Raw genomic sequence first — 16,580 nt, 5'->3', positions numbered from 1 at the left:
ATTTGTACTGGATTCTTTCAGGACACTTGAGCAGGCTAAGGTTAGTAAGGTGTTCTGAAATGTAAGAAGTTTTACAGATCTATGTCACTGTCTTTTATGAGACAGGTAGGTACCTAGGTACTTAACTAAAAGTTCTGTAAAATAGGTCAGCGCTATTTAGTTTTAGGATGGGTTATTTCTCAGAATTTGAACAATTCATCAAATTTCAAGTTCTGTAAAGGTTCTATTGAAGATCTGTTACTATATTATTACTGGCCGGCTATTTCACATAACTGAAATGGTAACAGAACTTGAATGAAAATTATACAGAACATGAAAATTTACTTTGAAATTTTAGGAACTGTCAAATTCTGTGAAACAAAACGTCCATTCTATGTCTAGGTGCCCATACATGTGCTAAGTGGATTAAAATTTATTTTTTTTAAATTTAGAAATAAAACAATAAAAACTCAACATAATATTTTATTTGACAGTGTATAAATAAATATCATGAAATGACAGCATGGTCTCTTCATCGAAATGCATATTATTTTCTTGATACGCCGGAATTTTTTCAATCCAATTAGAAAACTCCTCATATATATCCAGATCATCTAGACTTTCTTCCAACGAGGGAACGGTGATCACTATGGAACCCTTTTTTAGAGTTTTCTTCAAAAATCTCCATATTTTTATTTGAGCTTCTCTATCCATGAAAAATTCAAAGACATTATTCAGAATGACAATATCACTAGTCGCCACAATATCCTCCTGCTCGGAAATGTCGCCATTTACCACTTTTATTCTGCTCGCCATGTCATGTGTACTGACAATCTTATTCTGTACGTCGCACAACTCTTTGTTCAATTCAATGCCAAATATTTGTGCCGCATTTGTATAGAAATACGCCTGAAACAATAGAACACAAAAAGAATGATTCAAATTCAAAAAAGCTAATTTTTCTGTTTAAAGTTGATCATGGTCATGTTACATATGGGGGGTGTATGGGTTAAAATTTTATCACTGAAATAAACCGATAGAAGTGTGTTGTGGGCATGTAGTCTGTGTGCCAAGTAAGGTCAATTTTCTCTTACTTCGGGTGAAATTAATAAAATATTCTCTAATATCGAAATTCTTTCTTAACAGATCAATTTCATTGGCCTGTCTGATGAGTTCAAATGACTTATTTATTTATTTAAATACAAACGGCACGACATGTGTCATTAACATAAATATAAAAAAGTACAAGGTATAAAGTATACAGCATTAGGTTATTATAATATTTAGTACTATGCAATTGAGGATATTTTGTACCATTTTATTTTTAGCAAGGTTACTTGACTTGACACTTCTATTTCATTTCTATTTTCTTATGTTTTCCCTGTTTGTCTCTGCTTTTATATATCATCCTTTACTCTTGCATTGTACATTGTCCCAAATCTCGTGTCGCTTTGTAATATGATGGACGTAAGTCTGTTAATAAATAAATAATGTACGGTATAAAGTGTAAAAGTCAAATATAAAGTTAAGTATAAAGTTTAAAGTATAAAGTATAATTTACGGTGTAAAGTGTAAGGTTAAATATAAAGTTAAGTTAATTATAAAGAATAAATTATAAAAAACAAGTACAAAACGTAAGAAAAAAAAATGTTAATAATGACTTAGAAGAATCATTTGTCAACTATGCCAAACATAAATGATTATCAATTATCAAAGTAACGATAATGTAAACAATAATGTATGCTTAATTACTTAAATTTTGATTCTTACATACGTAAAAAATATTTTTTTATACATCTTTTATATGATAACAGACTTCCTTCATCACTGATATCAAAGTATCCATTTCCAAATCTATGCAGGCGATATATTGAAGAATTTTGTTCTGCATTAGTGGCAATATTGTTACAATGATATGGCGATATGAGTCGAGTTGGTCTACTAGGTATACAGCGATACTAGTTCAGGGGAGTCAAACCAGTTACTGTTTATTTTAAATAAAATAAAATTTGACTTAATTTGGCAACATCAGTTTTCTTTTAAATGGGAATAGATCATACTTCCACGGACAACTCACGCCATTGTGCATTAGTCGAAGATAACAAGGCATTATATTATCATTTATAACAAAATATTTTCCCCTTACTAATAAATGTATTTTAAACTTTACACAACTGATAATAAGGGCTTTACCCTCGCAACCAAATTCCGACTGAAAGGAGGAGTCTGCCTCTATAGTCGAGCTGACGTCAACTGTGTGCGACTATTGAGTCTGGAAAACTCCAGATTCGACGTAATGTGGGTGCGCGTCAATCTTGCCAGTACGGCAAGATTCTACGCATGTCTATACCGCTCACCGAACCATAGTCATATCAGTCAACCTACCGTCATTGATTACACAGATAGTGAATACGCTCCACATTAAAACTTCCAAAACATTAGAAAATTGCAAGTAAACACAACATAAAGTGTCGAAGTAGTTAAATCACTTCATCTTCGAAATATTCAATCAGTTAGATTTTTAAATTATCGTGTGTGCTGTGCAGTGCTGTGTTTTAAAAATATTAAAATAACAATTTTCAACTGGTAAACATACCAAACGCGCAGGCGCATTATCAGTCCGTCATTACTATCGCCATTGGTCAAAAGTGTCGTCACTTTTGAATAGTGCTAAACAGTTTGCGGGAAACAGGCGTTTGTGTATAAACTAATTACGAATAAAGTTAACATATTTTTAACTCTTTTTAAATAAATTTTAATATGGATTTAAACGAGAACTCTCTTAACTATATGACCAAGGCCAAGGATCTACTCTGTTCGCTGATAAAAATTATTAATGACCCCGGCAACAAATTTACGAAGGAGCAAATGGGTAAAATTACCCCGATAACAACGGATCTGTTAGGAACCACAGGATTGATGGCTGTTCGTATGGGAATGTTGGAAGGAGAATTGTCAACATTAAAAAGTGTAACGGATACTCAGTCTATTGTTACTAACCCGACAAATACTTCATCTTCAATAAATGATTTGCTCGCAGAGGCCGAGGAAAGAAAAACCCGGTCAAAGAACATTATTTTATTTAATGTTCCCGAAAGTATTTCAGAATCAACAACAACAATTATTAAAATGGACAGCGATAAAGTAGTTTCAGCGATTAGTGATATAAATAATGAATTAATACCGAGTGTGGTTAAGTCGTACAGACTTGGTGTAAAAAAGTCCAACAAAATTAGACCGATTAAGGTCGAATTCAATGACTCTGTCTCGGCTCGTGAGGTTTTGACCAGGAACGCAAAACTGAAAAACGGTATAAAGGCCAGTAACGACCAAACACCATTGCAGAGGACTCAACTTCTAGATTTACGCCAACAACTCGAGACGAGGAAGAACAACGGTGAAACCAATATAACTATCAAATATGTGAACTCTGTACCTAAAATTATTGAATGTGCGCCAAAAAACTGAAACAACAAAAAATAAAATGCTACTACCAAAATGTGAGAGGGATCCGCACTAAACTTCCCATGTTGCTGACTTCGGCGGCAACTATCAGCAGTGATATCTTCATTTTAACCGAAACATGGCTCGACTCAGGAATCAATTCCGCCGAATTAGGCTTCCCTAATTTCAACATCTACCGTATGGATAGGAATTCTAAAACAAGTGCCAAAACGAGAGGAGGTGGTGTAGCCATTGCTATCTCAAAAAATCTCAGTTCTTCAAAAATATCCACAAAAAACACATCCATCGAGCAACTATTTGTCAATGTGAACACTTCTAGAGGTAAAATAATAGTGGGATGTGCATACTTACCTCCGAATTCTGATGTCCAAAGCTACAGCAATCACTGCGACGAGGTTGAATCAATTTGTGCTAAATATCCTAATACTAAACTACTTCTAGTTGGTGATTACAATCTGCCACATTATGATTGGTGTAATATGAATTCTGTCAATTCTTGTTCTAATGTTAATATTCGTGTTATTAGAGATATGGCACTGTTCTTAGGTCTAACACAGTGTAATAATGTTCTTAATATAGGAGGTCGTACGTTGGATTTGGCACTGTCAAATGTGTCTGACATCTGTGTTGTGAGAAGTACCGAAATTCTATTACCTGTCGATGTTTACCATCCACCACTAGAAATATGCATGTCCAATCTTAAACCAATTCCTATCGTAAAAAAGGTAGTAGAAACTCGAAATTTCAAAAAAGCTGACTATGTTAAAATTTCAAATTTCCTTAAACAGACTGACTGGTCATTCTTTGATAGCGACGATGATATTAATGTACACCTTAAAAAATTTTACTTCATCGTTAATTCTGCAATTGAACAATTTGTTCCTTTAACGACTTACAGAGAAACTCTATACCCAAAATGGTTCTCAAAAGACCTGATAGACTTAATTTACCTCAAAAAATTATCTCATAAGAGATTCAAACAAAGTCGCCTGGCCATCGATTATACTGCGTTTCAAAAATTGAGGGCAGAGTGCAATAAGCTCTCCGCAAAATGTTACAAAAATTACATTAGTGATGTCGAAGGCTCTATCATGGACGACTCAAATTTCTTTTGGAAATATGTTAAATCCCAAAAAGAAAATGGTACTTACATACCTAGTAGTGTGTCATTCGATTCTAAATTATCCCAAAATCTTCAGGAAACTGTTAATCTTTTTGCTGATTTTTTTAGCGGCGTTTACATTAATGCAAGTGAAGACAGCAATATTTCGTGCTTTGATTTGGTTGAAACTCTTGATATATCTGACTGTAATGTAACCATAGACGATATTATATCTAAGCTGAAGAGTCTTGATTCCCGAAAATCCGCAGGACCTGATAATGTTCCGCCCAGGTTTTTAGTAAATTGTATGCATACATTGTCATATCCTATTCATAAGTTATTTACAAAGTCACTCTCATCAGGTGTATTCCCGGACCTTTGGAAGTTTAGTCTTTTAACGCCCATTTTCAAAAAAGGTAATAAGAGCGAAGTAACAAATTATAGGCCAATATGTATAATGTCTACTTTACCCAAACTTTTTGAAAGCCTAGTACTAGATAAGTTGATATCCCGAATCAATCGAACCATCTCTCCCCTTCAACATGGATTCATTAAAGGTAGATCTACTCTTACCAATTTGATATTGTACACGAATGATATTGTTAATGCCCTTAATGCATCACATCAAACTGATTCCATATATACTGACTTCAGTAAGGCATTTGATAAAGTAAACCACAAAATATTATTACGTAAACTAAAATTGTTGGGAATAAGAGGGAGCATGTTGGAATGGTTTAAGAGTTATCTATTAGGAAGGTACTTAGCAGTCAAGATAGATTCGTTTACTTCTTATACATTTGCTGCCTCGAGCGGAGTACCACAGGGATCTCACTTGGGCCCAATATTATTTTGTTTGTTTATCAATGATATTGTTAATATTTTTACTAATGTTAAAGTCCTGTTATTTGCCGACGATCTGAAGATATACAGAATAATCAAAGACGATGACGATCGCGCAATTTTGCAGTTGAACCTTAATAAACTATGTGCGTGGTGTTCTGTCAATGATTTGCAACTAAATTTAGGTAAATGCCAGATTATCAGTTTTTACAAAGGCAAAAATCCACTTAATTTTTCCTATTTTATGAATGGTGCTAATCTTCTTCGTGTATCACAGATTCGTGATCTTGGTGTTATATTCCACGAGAGTCTACAGTTTAACGAACACATCGATGAAATAACAAGCGATGCGATGAGAATACTAGGTTTTATTTTGAGAATGGGAGCAAATTTTAAAAGTATGTCAACATTAAAACATCTGTATTGCTCGTTAGTACGAAGCAAATTAGAATACAATTCCACCGTATGGTCACCGTACTACAAGGTCCATTCTCAATCATTAGAAAAGGTACAAAATAAATTCCTTCGGTACATTAATTTTAAAATGAAAATTCCAATCGAATTTATAAATTACAATAACTTGCTTGCTGAAACTAAACTTCTTAAATTATCTGATAGAAGAGTGTTAATTGATTTGCTATTTTTATTCAAAATTATTAAATCTTTAATTGACAGCCCTAATTTGTTGGAACTTATTTGCATTAATGTTCCTGCTAGGCAAACTCGCAGTAAAGATACTTTTAAATTTAACAAGAACCTCAACACTAATTATTCTATTTTTTCACCAATTCCTAGAATTCACAACCTTGCGAATAAATACTGTGAACTTATAGATATGTTTGGTTTTGACAATTTTGTGAGCTTTAAAAGGCAACTTATTTCGATTCTATCGGCTAATAATTAACTTTTATAGCTTTAATAATTTTATTACATCTTCTCCCATTCGAAACCTTTCAAGTAAATTATATCCATATTTGTTTGTTTTTTATTTGCTCTACTATACACTTATAATTGTATGCATATACCTACTAACTACTTTTTATACATAACACTATGTTCCATCTCAGATCTTATTATTTCTTATTCATGTCGATATTGCTAAATTCTATTAGTTTTTGCTTTTTACAGGTGCAACTCTTATTTTGTTATTTTTTTTTTTTTTTTTTTTTTTAAATCTCTGTTATAATGTTCTTTACCTCACGAGTAAGTTACACTCTAATTTATATTGGTTTATCGATTTGTTAAACTCACAATTAATACTGGGTTTAAACACACCCACTTACTTACTTTTTATGTTGAACTTTCTTTTACTTACTATTTCATGCTTGGGTATATTTTATATTGAATCCATCTTATTAGTGTTTTGCTAATTTGCACAAAATTTTATTATATGTGTTGCTTTCTTACAATTAACTCCATTTATCTTCTTATGTTCAATTATTGTAATCAATGTAAATGTATATTTTCATGTAAAAGCCCATTAGGGCGTAAATAAAATAATAAATAAATAAATAAATAAATAAATAGCGAATCAGACACTTCCGAGCTCTTCAAACATTTGAGCGATACTATTGATGATCTCTTGCCCCGCTACCCTTCGGCCGAGTTTGTTGTTCTGGGGGACTTCAACGTTCATAACGAACCATGGTTGAAGTTCTCAGGCCCAACGGACTCGGCTGGCCGACAGGCGGAATCCTTTGCCATTTGCTACGGATTAGAGCAATTGGTTCAGGAGCCTACAAGGGTTCCTGATGTCCAGACTCACCGCTCCAATCTGTTAGACCTATTCTTAACTACTGTGCCACACGGTTATAAGATTGACGTCACAGCGCCTCTGGGATCATCTGACCACTGCCTAGTGACGACATCAATCCCCGTTAGCCTCAGACCAACCAATGAGAGGCTGAGGAGAAAAGTGTGGCACTATAGGTCAGCAGATTGGTTCGGTATGCGGGCCCATTTCAATGCTTTTCCGTGGACAGCTGTTTGTTTTCGGACTTCGGACCCTTCAAGATGTGCCCAGGAGATTGGTGAAGTCATCAATTCGGCGATGGATGGCTTCATACAATCGACTACTAAAGAAACTGGTGTAGGCTCAAAGCCGTGGTTCAGTCGACAATGCTCCGAAGCAGTTCGACGAAAAAACGCGGCTTACCGAGCCTACAACACATCTCGAACGCCCGAAAGCAGATCAGCATACAACAAATCGGCAAAGGAATGCAAGAGAATCATCAATAGGTCAAAATTCGAACACGACCTGCAGATCAGCAAAAAGCTGGCTGCCTGCCCGCATGGCAGCAGAGCATTCTGGTCGCTTGCGGGCTCAATAGGTCGAAATTTTTGCAAACCCAGTTTGCCACCTCTTACCAGACCTGACGGCTCACTAGCAAACACCGCCACCGAAAAGGCAAACCTTTTAGGGAAAATGTTTGCGGAAAACTCGACCCTCGACGACGGGGGTGCTGTTCCGCCGTCGGTTCCTCACTGCGGCTTCTATATGAAAAAGCTGAGGATCCGGCATCGGGATGTACTCCACGTCATACGGGGGCTCGATGTTAACAAAGCTAGTGGACCTGATGGAATACCTGCCCTGGTATTGCAGAGGTGTGCTGCGGAAATAGTTCCAGTTTTGACAAAGCTCTTCAAAATGTCCCTGAAGTGTGGCACTGTGCCCTCTGGTTGGAAAAAAGCGGTAATTCATCCTATTCCCAAGAAAGGTGACCGCTCCAACCCGGCCAACTACCGCCCCATAGCGATCACATCAGTTCTGTCCAAAGTGATGGAACGTGTGATCAACGACAAACTGCTCACATACCTCGAGAAGAACAAAATTATCAACGACCGTCAATACGGATTCCGGCGGAACCGCTCGTGCGGTGATCTTCTCGCGTATGTGACGCATGTTTGGGGGCGGTGCCTGGAACGTCACGGTGAGACCCAAACGGTCGCACTAGACATATCCAAGGCCTTTGACCGGGTCTGGCACCGAGGACTTGTCAACAAATTGCATTCTTACGGACTTCCCGCATCCCTGTGTACGTGGATTGCTGACTTTTTAAGGGATAGGTCGATTCAGGCGGTTGCTGACGGTTTCACCTCTTCCTCGCACTCCATAAATGCTGGCGTCCCACAGGGATCGGTTCTGTCTCCGACTTTGTTTTTGTTGCACATCAATGACCTTTTGACATGTGCACCGATTCATTGTTACGCGGATGACAGTACAGTTCATGATAGCTTTTTGTTTGACAAGCCCCCAAAGGGCACACAAACTCCAACGGCTCGGAGGGCTTTGAAGCAGAGAATGGACGGTTATCTCGAGAGTATTTCCTCCTGGGGTAAAAATAATCTCGTCGAATTTAATGTTTCAAAGACCCAATCCTGTCTGATTACGTCTAAAAGGGATCCAAATGATAATCTAGTCTCCTTCAACGGAAGCAATCTTCCGAACAGGCCTTCCATTGATATGCTTGGTGTAACTATAAGTGACCAGCTCAGGTACGGGGGCTCCATCGAAGCTAGAGTAAAGTTGGCCTCTCAGAAGCTGGGCGTACTGTACAGGGCCCGCAGATACTTTAATAGTACACAACTGCTCACCCTGTACAAATCGCAAGTGCGCCCTACTGTCGAATTTGGCAGCCATCTCTGGTCTGGAGCCCCAAAATACCTGAAAAAAACCCTTGACTCTGTGCAGAAACGGGCGGTCCGTTTGATAGATTCCCCAATCTTAACAAACGGACTGCAATCTTTAGAGCACAGGCGTCAGGTAGGTATGCTGTCCTTGTTCTTTTTTTTTTTTTTTTTTTTTTTTTTTTTTTTATTATTGTACGACAGACAGGTAAGTCCAATTATGGTACAATTTTATTAAAACTAACAATACATGTACATATATTTTTTAAAACATGGTATAGTGATATTAAACACATCTATATCCGCTGGTAGGGCATTTAGTAAGGTCATACCTCTTGTCATGCTATGTCGGGCAATGACATCTGTCCGACCCTGCGGTATACAGAATAGGTCGTGGCTACGATTTCGACAGTATTTATCAGGAACGAATAATCCACAGCATGACAGGAGATATGGGCAATCGATAAGGTTTTTTAGTAACTTTAATTCAAATACCATGAGTCCGGCATTACGCCTAGTCTCCAGGCTTTGGTAATTTGTCTCCTTTAGCAGTTCCACGTGATGCATGAATTTCGGATATATTCCGTATGATCGCATGTAAACATACCTTAGGAATTTTTTTTGAATTTGTTCAATCATATTTATGTATTTAAGTTGATAAGGTATCCAGACAGTACTGGCGTACTCCAGCTTGCTTCTGACCACTCCGTTGAACATGGAGGTCATTGCTACTTTGTTATTGAATTGTTTGCAAGTTCTAATTACAAAACCAAGAGTTTTGGAGCAAGCCGAGGTAAGCTGGACTATGTGGTTTGAAAATGTCAGCTTGGGATCAAAGATCACCCCAAGGTCCTTGATGATGTTTACGCGTGTAAGTACTTCACCATTCATTCTATACTGGCAGAATACCGGATTTTGTGAACGACTATAAGTCATAACAACGCATTTTTTAATATTGAAGTTAAGTTTATTTTCTACCGACCATATCATGATTGAATCGAGGTCGGCCTGCAGTTTCGAATAATCATAATCTGATTCGATTTCCTTCATCAGTTTCATGTCATCTGCGAATAGTAGACATGAGCTGTGACGTATACAATCCTGAATGTCATCAATCAGAATGAGGAATAACATGGGACCGAGATTCGATCCTTGAGGAATTCCTGACAGAGCTGCGAACTTATGGGAGTCGTATCCATTTATATTTACATACTGACTTCTATCTTTTAAATATGACGCAAAAAATGTCAGTAAGGGTTGATTAAAACCTATTTTATGCATCTTTTTTATTAGAATATCGTGATCTACTCGGTCAAATGCCTTTGCGAAGTCCGTGTAAATTACGTCCGTCTGATGCCTACAGTCTAGGCCTTGTGCTACCCGTCGAGAGAAAGAGAGTAAGTTGGTTACCGTTGATTTCTTCGGTAAGAAGCCATGTTGATTACCTCTTAAGAAAGGCATGATTTGTGGACTGATTTTATCACAGATAATCATTTCAAAAATTTTTGGAATTGTTGACAGTACTGCAACTGGTCTATAATTTCTGACGTCAGTCTTTTCATCAGCTTTGTGAATGGGGCTGACCCTCGTTAGTTTCCAACAATGTGGAAATGTGGAAGACATGATGCAGAGATTAAATATGTACGCAAGGTATTATATCGGTATTACAATGGAAGATGCTCTGAGGAACTAGCGTCATTGATCCCTTCGGCACCGGTGCGTAGTCGGGATACACGCCAAACGCGCGCCCAACATTTGTACACAGTTGACACTTGTCACATGAGAACGGGTCGCTTCTATGATTCGTTCTTAAGTTCAACAGCTCGGCTGTGGAACGAACTGCCGGCCTCTGTGTTTCCTCCCTCCTACAACATGGGACTCTTCAAGACCCATGTTCACTCCTTCCTCTCCACAAAAAGACCCTCCACACAGCATCCCCAAAGATGACATAGGCCCTGAGGGAAATTATTTTCTTCAGGGCCTCCTGTGTGGAGTAAATATAAAAAAAAAACAACCATTTACCATACATATGGATTTTTATGTATGGTATTGTGTAAAATTTAAAAAACATTCATTTTCTTTTTTTATATTAACTTCACGCAGGAGGCCCTGAGGAATATATTTTTGAATTATTTATTAGGCCTGTCATCTTTGGGTATGCTGCGTGGAGGGTCTTTTTGTGGAAAGGAGGGAGGGAACCTGAGTCTTGAAGATACCCATGTTGTAAAAGGGAGGAAACACAAGGACAGCATTTCCACCTGATGCCTGTGCTCTAAAGATTACAATCCGTTTGTTAAGACAGTAGAATCTATCAAACGGACGTTTGTTAAGACAGTAGAATCTATTAAACGGACATTTGTTAAGACAGTAGAATCTATCAAACGGACGTTTGTTAAGACAGTAGAATCTATCAAACGGACATTTGTTAAGACAGTAGAATCTATCAAACAGACGTTTGTTAAGACAGTAGAATCTATCAAACGGACATTTTTGTTAAGACAGTAGATTCTATCAAACGGACGTTTGTTAAGACAGAAGAATCTATCAAACGGACGTTTATTAGTAAGGCCCTTATAATTTTGACAAAGTTAAGTTAGGAGTACATATTTTTAAAGTAGACAAGGTTAAAACTCACCCATAGTGTGCTAACACTGTGTGGTTTCAGAAGTATTAAGAAATAAGTTCTTTAGAAAGTATATAAACTGCGTTCTAACACCGTATATACAAATATAAAATTTCATAGTTTTTTGGGGATCATGGTGATGAGGCACGGAATAAAAAGCGTGTCGTGAAGGTAACAGTGTTTATTGATGAGTCAGTGTAGCCGTAACGAGAGTTGACGCTGGACAGAAGAATACACCGGATGCTGGCTGATGATGTGCTGGTCAGGCGCGGGTCAGTGAGTCGACGCCGGGCGCTGGTGACCGGGACTCGATGACTGTCAGGCATTGGCGAAGAACGTAGATCTTCAGGCACTCCAGTGCTGACGGGAAGGCCGAAGGTGCGGCGGACCTTGTAGGCGGTTGAACGGGAGCGGCGTGGACCAGTGAGGATGCTGCGTGTCCTAGTGGTGGTCATGGTAGCGTGGAAGAAGCGCTGGTCAGAGACACTGGAACCAGGGCGCTTGTAATCCGAGTAGCGCTTGCCAGGGACGGCGATCTGGACAAGGCGCTATGATGATGTCCCGATGGAGTCCATGATGGTACGGGCGAAGCCGGGTACGTTGTCCTTCGCGCTAGTAAGAGGAGCGCGGGTGATAACTCGTTGATTTAACTGACGGCTGATAGATGACTGACTGACTGACTCGCTGCGTCGGGCATATTTATACTACACGGCCGACGGTAGCAGTAGGTAGATGGACGGCAACTAAATCCTAGGCACTCGCACAGACTGTATGTTTCAGGAACCTTCGATAGCGCGGCAATTATGCATAGGCCGTAGACTCGAAACTTCTGGCGAGTTCTCGTAATGTCCCAGACTGACTGCGCGATAGTATTGTCGCGAGTAGACAAGTAGGTGTTTGTCTGCTTGTAGTACGTAGGTTGCTCTGTTTTGATTTCGACTGCGAGTACGTACCTAAGTAGGTCGAGCGGTTTATTATTAATTATTTAATCTAGATTTTTCTCTACGCCACAGTTTTTTTGGATTTTTTTTTTCAGCACTTTAGTTAGATTTTACAAAATCACTATGGCTGTATCAAATGAATCCTTGAGACATTAAAGTTTATTATTTGATTAACATCTAAAATCTGTAACCTACTAATAATACAGTATACTTGCCAACATTGCGACATGCAATTTAGATTTTAATGTATATGCGATTAGTACCTCTGCATTCTAATATTGTATACTTTCAACATATGTATCAGCAACAGCTTTTCAACAAATTGTAATCAGCAGAAAAACACAACTGTTATGTTGTTACCACATGTCAGTTGACCATTAGAATCCGCCTTTCAAATGTCAAAAATTCAAAATGGTACTGATTCGCCAATTGATGTAAATTTTATATTTGAATCTCTGTAAAACATCCCAACCTCAGTTTTATACTGCAGTAGGAAATTAGTTTATCCTACAGCAAAATGTGTTAAATATGAATAAGTAATTTATTTACCCCGTAAAGCACTGCGCCAATTCGTGAACCAACATCCAATATTTTAAAAGCTGAGCAGTCTTTAGGCAACAAGACTTTGAAGACATATTGCAACTTCTGTCTGGATAAAGAATGTGAAATAACATTGATGTCCTGCGAAAATAAAAGAAGTTCAATTGTTAGGTTATTCACACAAACATTGTTCGCTAATATTATGTTGAAACCCAAACCTAAGGCCTCTGTGGTCGAAATCTTGTTTGATTCAAATCCCGGCGTGCGCAATTTCACAATTTATTAACTAAAAATAATATATGGTATATTTGCGGCACATTCCAGAGTGAAAGATACTCTTAGTATCGCCCTGGTGTAAGACCACTTTTTAGAATTTAAAGGTTGCTTGAAATGGCCTTAGCCATGCTTAGTAACCAGATGTAAATAGTCAGGTTCTTCCTCACCTTCCCCTGCCTACAAACTTAATCCTTACAATAAATCCCAATTGAGGATGGACCAGATGGTTTAGAAGATGTTGGGACTCTCGTGGGGTATTCACATTAAAAAAAACCCAAAGAACAAATAGGACTTGAGAGAATGATTCTGGCCTTGATGTCAACAGATTTGAGGTCATTTCCAAGACAGTTGTTCAACAGAGGATAACTTTATCATCTGCCGTAGAGGGGGTTTATGGGTTAAGTAAGTACTTGCCTCGATATTACGAGAGCCGCAGTCACTGCAAAATCTTTGTTTTATGTCCTTGTCCTCCAGCATTTTATAAACCTCAGTATCGTCGTACAGGAAACCGTCCAAGTGGTGCGTGTTTTCACTGGTACAGTCCGAGTTTGGCCCGCTGACAGGGTTAGTTATGTTCTCCGTGGGAAGAACCGCCTCCCAAGGCAGCATTTCACGTAGTTTTTCCACTATACAGTCCATCTTTTCTTCCGTTTCTTGGCTCTCTTTATACTTTTGAAGTTCTGAAATAGACAGTAAAAAATAAATCTTTTGAGTTTTGGCAATTATAATTTATTTATTTATTTATTAACGGACATCGTCCAAATTACAAAATAATAACACGAATAAAGTAAAATGAAAAATACAGGAGTAGACAAAGGTACATGAAAGCAAAGACATATGGTAGATATAATATAAGAAAATAAAGTGACAAGTCGAATCAAGTCAAGAATACGCCGTGGGTCAGGACCACAGGACACTTATAATATTCCGCCACTTGTTTAGCGACTGGCAAAAATCATTCAGACTTATTCCAAAAAAGAGTTGAGTTGACCAGTCTACACATTCTGGACAATGGTGAATAATATCCATAATTTGTCGAATGATGGTTGAGGAAGAGCAGTTCATTATTTCTGAGTCTTTGCGAGGGGATATTGAAGGGAATGAGTTGCAGTAGAGTAGGTGAATCAATAATACCATTTATAATTTTGAAGAAGCAAATGAGGTCATTTCTTTCCCGACAGACTTCCAAAGGAGAGAGGTTTAGAGTTAGTTCAATTTCATCATATGAGTATTTGCCTTTTTCTAAACCTAGCCTCCTAGCAATCCCTCTTAAGAACCGATGTTGAACAGATTCAATGCGTCGAATGTGGACAGCATAAAAAGGAGACCAAATAACACAAGCATATTCAAGATGGGGGCGAACCAAGGAGCAGTAAAGAGTTCTAAGGGTATTTACGTTTTTGAAGTCCGAAGTGATTCTAGTGATGAAACCAAGTAGTTTGAGGGATTTATTAACGATTGCAGTTATGTGATCCCGAAAAGAGAGCTTGCTATCAAGAGAGACACCAAGGTCTTTAATAGATGTAACAGTTGTTAAGCAAATATTATTAAGTTTGTATTCGAAGACAATCGGTTTTTTTGATCTATAGAAGGACATAATTTTGCATTTATCAACATTTAGTTTCAAACAATTAATTTTACACCAATCATTGAAAGAGTCGATATTCGATTGGAAAAGAAGGCAGTCATCGTGATTTTTTATTATCTTTAGAATCTTATTGTCGTCCGCAAAAAGCCAAAAGATAGCCTTTGTGTAAACATTTTCCCCCCTCAGGTTTCTCACCCTTCTGCTGCTGGTTAAGTCCTCCATAATTGTGCAAGAAGTTTTTGAGCTTATAATAATGGTAATAGGAGGAATTCAAATATTCGTAAACTGGGTATGTTCATTATCTCTAAATAAAATGGTGGTGATGAAAATAATTCGGGACACTCTATAACATTAGCTTTAAAATTCAATATTTGAAAGGTATTGCCGTGTTCAGGCAATACCACCTACATCACAAGGCAGGGCACTGAATCAAATCGGTGGAAATTATTTCCCTAATCGCCGCACCTTTAATAGGCCGTTTCAACAGTTACTATAATAATCAACTACATGAACATGAGCTATTAGGTTCTTAGTTTGGGTTAATTGAGTATTTAGACTGAAACGAAACTTTCACAAACGACAAAACCATACTAAAAAAATCCAAAATGGCGGCAAAGGGATCGTTTCACAAAGGAAATTTTGAACTTTGATTGAATAATTATCGAATTTTAATGCATCTTTTTCCGTCTCTCCCAATGTATAATTAAGTTTAATAGAAGCGTAATTTCCATAATCTGTGCTTATTAAAAGTGCGGCGGTTAGGTAAATATTTACCAAATCGGCTTCCTAACTTGTAAGAGAACCTCCAAAAATTTTTGTTTTCGAAATCTTTTAAAAATTATTTAAAACCAAAGTTATTAATTGGTTTAGTAAATAAAAATACAATTTTTGGAGGTTATCATACTAGTTAGGAGTCTGGTTTAATCCAGTGTCACGGCATCGCGATCGGGATGGTTTTGGTTCAAGCCGCTTAGGTTGTCATCGTTTTAGAACACGTTGTAGTCCACTCCATCCCCAAAATATATTTTTCCATGTCTTTCCGCTCTCGTAAATTAAAAACAAAAATGAGTAGATTCTAAAATATTATGAATGTATTAAAAAAATACTACAAAGCAGCTGTTATTTATAATCTACTAACAAGTTAGTTTACCTTTCAAGTATTCTCCCGAAGAAAACCACTTCTGAACAGATTTTGCATTTTGACCAATTTCTCCACTACAATCGGCTATTATTTCGATTATTTTTGACTTCAGAGTACCCAAGTTATTATTTACTTCTGACATTTTGAAATTGGAATGTGAAAACTGGGATAGGCCAAAGTTAAATAATTCAAAGTTAATTTGAAAGTATAAACACACCCTTCTGCCACAAATTTGACATTTGACAAAGTAATGCCATGCCGAAAAAACTAAAATCAGTAGCCAGATGTGAAATATTCGACAAATTGGCGAATTTTTTTATAAGGCTAAACTAATAATGCTTCTTGCTAAACAACACGGCTGAACCCATAAACCACTCACGCCCGGGGCCATTCGACCTGAAATTAGGGGACACATTACCTAGCCGATCCACGCCAATCGAGGCCTTTCTGTCTTT

General features: G+C 37.5%; 1 protein-coding gene across 1 annotated transcript; it reads right to left on the bottom strand.

The window, feature by feature from the left end:
• Positions 1-462: 462 nt before the first annotated feature.
• LOC149415356 (uncharacterized) lies at positions 463-16,461 on the bottom strand. Its single transcript, XM_089642377.1, has 4 exons — positions 16,135-16,461; positions 13,811-14,076; positions 13,130-13,261; positions 463-888 (listed from the first exon to the last, which is right to left on the bottom strand). The coding sequence occupies exons 1-4, from the start codon at positions 16,265-16,267 to the stop codon at positions 463-465; spliced, it is 957 nt and encodes a 318-aa protein (XP_089498503.1). The 5' UTR covers positions 16,268-16,461.
• Between the last annotated feature and the right edge of the window lie 119 nt (positions 16,462-16,580).

Source organism: Hesperophylax consimilis, chromosome 18 (assembly GCF_061612785.1).
Source record: "Hesperophylax consimilis isolate HC1 chromosome 18, BYU_Hcon_1.0, whole genome shotgun sequence".
Taxonomy (NCBI): Eukaryota; Metazoa; Arthropoda; class Insecta; order Trichoptera; family Limnephilidae; genus Hesperophylax; species Hesperophylax consimilis.
The sequence above is the reverse complement of the archived record's forward strand: the minus strand, read 5'-3'. Positions and strand labels throughout refer to the sequence as shown.